The sequence below is a fragment of the Hyalella azteca genome, unplaced genomic scaffold (assembly GCF_000764305.2).
Source record: "Hyalella azteca isolate HAZT.00-mixed unplaced genomic scaffold, Hazt_2.0.2 contig10063, whole genome shotgun sequence".
Taxonomy (NCBI): Eukaryota; Metazoa; Arthropoda; class Malacostraca; order Amphipoda; family Hyalellidae; genus Hyalella; species Hyalella azteca.
The window spans coordinates 46,108-50,235 of NW_025940113.1; the positions used below are offsets into that span (position 1 = coordinate 46,108).

Genomic DNA, 4,128 nt, shown 5'->3' on the forward strand with positions numbered 1-4,128 from the left:
CATCATCATCATGACACATCATCTAGTCTCACCTCCATCATCATCATGACACATCATCTAGTCTCACCTCCATCATCATCATGACACATCATCTAGTCTCTGTCTCTTATACACATCTAGATGTGTATAAGAGACAGGTACTTACGTTCACTTAGCAACTTTTGAAAGTATGGCCTCTGGACTAAGCCAAGATGTTCAACTTTTTTACAAGCAAGGCAAGCGCAAAACAGACTCAGACAATTACGACTTCAACCTCAGAACCGAATTTATAGACGGTGACGCCGACATAGACTCATCATCAAACCTACTACGAAATCCCCAACAACGAACTTATACTCTCGTCGACCATGACCCATTACGAAGACCACGACCCAATAAAGTGAAGAATAAATGACGAGTAATACCAGGAATCACCTCTCAATGCCAGGAATCACCTCAATCTCAATGCCAAAAATCACCTTTCAATGCCAAGAATCTCCAATCTCAATGCCAATTTTCCCCTCTCAACGCCAGGACTCGACGAAAAAATGTCCGTTAACCCATTTAGAAGTGACACAAAAGCCAACCAAATCCCTAAAGTCCCTCAGAACATGTTCCATTGACGAACTGAGGAAAAGAGAACTGAAGTTCAAAGTGAAAGACCTAGACTCTTCTAAAGTAATCGAGTATTTGTGACGTGACAAACTAAAATTCAACAGACTCACAATCAAGAACATTTCTCATGACACCTTCTTAACCATGGATAGACACTCATTCATAACTATAAAAAAATACGAAACAATCTACATGTAAACACCCTCTACCCCATGCAATGATCTCCCATCTACACTAAAAATGCTACGACACGTCTGACACCGGTCCAACAAAAAAATTATATTAGCAAACATTTACAATAACACCTATCCTGACGTCATAATAATCAACGGCCACTTCATCGCTGACAACCACATCCCGTTCAAGATATTCTACAATAGCGTCCATAGTTGCAATGAAGACAATACAATACGCAGCCATTGCAATAAATTCCATGCAAAATCCACTTCATGACATACATGATTGCCTGATACGCCCTGCTAGCCACACTGAACAGATTCAGATTGTCCACACAAACAAAGGTTTCACATTTTGGACAAAGTTTCACTATTACACAAAGACAAAAATTTCATTATTTGGACAAAGTTTCACTATTACACAAAGACAAAAGTTTCACTATTTTGAGTTTCACTATTAAAAGAAGACAAAAGTTTCAATATTTGGACAACGTTTCACTATTTTACAAGACAAAAATTTCATTATTTGGAGTTTTGTGCCAAGTTTCACCCTATTTTGTAAGTACCCTGACCTTGCACGAGTTGAGGGTGCGTGAGAAGCGGATGTCGACATCGTCGGTGAAGAGACGAGGGTCGTTCTTGATGCAGTGCGGCATGGTGATGGATGACGTGTCCGACATGGATGAACGGAACAGGTTGTTGAAGTGCACGTTGTCCAGGCACTGCATCAGCATTGACCTCACATTAGAAACTGTTGTTATGCCTCATTAAGGGCCCTCATTAATGTGTCTTAGGTGATATTACTCTCATTTTTAATTATGATGTAGATGTATATGTTTAATGATGCTTGATCACAGTTTTAAATAGTTTTTTGTGCTCAAGCAGTGAAACTTGGAAGAGGTTGTTGAAGTGCACGTTGTCCAGGCACTGCATCAGCATTGACCTCACATTAGAAACTGTCATTACGTCTCATTAAGGGCCCTCATTAATGTGTCTTAGGTGATATTACTCTCATTTTTAATTATGATATAGATGTATATGTTTAATGATGCTTGATCACAGTTTTAAATAGTTTTTTGTGCTCAAGCAGTGAAACTTGGAAGAGGTTGTTGAAGTGCACGTTGTCCAGGCACTGCATCAGCATTGACCTCACATTAGAAACTGTCATTACGTCTCATTAAGGGCTCTCATTAATGTGTCTTAGGTGATATTACTCTCATTTTTAATTATGATGTAGATAATTAGAATTAAGTTTAATGTAGCTTGATCACAGTTTTAAATCGTTTCTTGTGCTCAAGCAGTGAAACTTGGAACAGGTTGTTGAAGTGCACGTTGTTCAGGCACTGCATCGCCATTGACCTCACATTAGAAACTGTCATTAAGCCTCATTAAGGGCTCTAATTAATGTGCTTAAAAAGATATTACTCCTATTCTTAATTAGGATGTAGAGAATTATATTTAATGTAGCCTATTCACAGTTTAAATCTTTGTTGTGTTCAGGCAGTGAAACTTTCAGTGGTCTAGATAACGTTAAATGACATACAAGAGCAGAGTTTGTTTAAAATTAATATGTTGGCATTGCAAGACATTGGGAATTGATGCGTGTAGGGGTCGAAACACTCCGAAACAGTTAGGAATTAAAAAGTGATAGTTTCGATCTATACAGTTAGAATTGTTAAGTCCATGTGTTACGACAGTTTTTAATGAAATACGTCCGAGTATCAAGGCATTTCGAAAATAATACGTCCGAGCGTCAAGGCAGTTAGAAATTACTACGTCATTGTGTTAAGACATTTATTAATGAATACGTCCGAGTGTCAAGGCAGATAGAAATTACTACGTCCGAGTGTGAAGGCGGTTAGAAATTAATACGTACGAGTGCCAAGAAAGTTATTACTGAGTACATCCGAGGGTCAAGGCAGCTAGCAATTAATACGTCTGAATGTCAAGGCAGCCAGCAATTAATACGTCCGAGTGTCAAGGCAGCTAGCAATTAATACGTCCGAGGGTCAAGGCAGTTAGCTATTAATACGTCCGAGGGTCAAGGCAGTTAGAAATTAATACGTCCGAGGGTCAAGGCTGTTAGCTATTAATACGTCCGAGGGTCAAGGCAGCTGGCAATTAGTACGTCCGAGTGTCAAGGCAGCTAGCAATTAATACGTCCGAGTGTCAAGGCGGCTAGCAATTAATACGTCCGAGTGTCAAGGCAGTTAGAAATTAATACGTCCGAGTGTCAAGGCAGCTAGCAATTAATACGTCCGAGGGTCAAGGCATTTAGCTATTAATACGTCCGAGGGTCAAGGCATTTAGTTATTAATACGTCCGAGGGTCAAGGCAGCTAGCAATTAATACGTCCGAGGGTCAAGGCATTTAGCTATTAATACGTCCGAGGGTCAAGGCATTTAGTTATTAATACGTCCGAGGGTCAAGGCATTTAGCTATTAATACGTCCGAGGGTCAAGGCAGTTAGCAATTAATACGTCCGAGGGTCAAGGCAGCTAGCAATTATTATGTCCGAAGGTCAAGGCAATTAGAAATTAAAACGTTCGAGTGTCGAGGCAGTTAGGAATTTAACCTCCGAGTGTCAAGGAGCACAGCAATTAATACGTCCGAGGGTCAAGGCATTTATATGTTAACATATGTTAAGAGAGCTGGTAATTAATACCTTCCAGGATACAGACAGTTATGAATTAATACGTTTGAACGTCAAGGAACTTGTCAATCAACATCAGAGTGTCAAGACACAAGCCTACTGATGGCAGGCCTATGGCTGCACCTGACTGATGTCGCTGATCCAGGCTTGTTTCTCCTGCATGGTGGGGGCAACAAGATGGATGATGAGAGGCGGGCCGGTCTTCTGCTCCCACACGATCTTGAAGTCCAGGTTGGTCTGCTCGGGGGACACCAGACCCCTGGCGCCGGTCTTGCCTGCAGACCCCGAGCTTGTGGCGCCAGAGCTCTCGCTCACGCCGCTGCTCGCCGACGACAGTGAGCAGACCGACGACTCTGTCGGACCCACATGGGGGCTAAATTAGGGGGGCTAGAGTGGGGTTGGGGGCTAAATTAGGAAATTAGAGGGGCTGGAGTGAAGGTTGGGGGTATATTGAGCGGGGGTTGGAGGTGAATTAAGTGGGGGCTGGAGGTGAATTAAAGGGGCTGGAGGTGAATTGAGTGGGGGTTGGGGGTGAATTGATTGGGGTTTGGAGGTAAATTGAGTGGGGGCTGGAGGTGAATTAAAGGGGCTGGAGGTGAATTGAGTGGGGGCTGGAGGTGAATTGAGTGGGGGCTGGAGGTAAATTGAGTGGTGCTGGAGGTGAATTGAGTGGGGGCTGGAGGTGAATTGAGTGGGGGCTGGAGG

At 42.5% G+C, this 4,128-nt stretch overlaps 1 protein-coding gene across 1 annotated transcript in view; it reads right to left on the reverse strand.

The window, feature by feature from the left end:
- Nucleotides 1–4,128, reverse strand: part of LOC108665465 (ras-specific guanine nucleotide-releasing factor 2-like) — a 34,921-nt gene that overhangs the window by 848 nt on the left and 29,945 nt on the right. Inside the window, 2 exon segments of the mRNA XM_047882273.1 lie at nt 1,343–1,492; nt 3,547–3,776. Coding sequence (XP_047738229.1) covers nt 1,343–1,492; nt 3,547–3,776 — 380 coding nt within the window.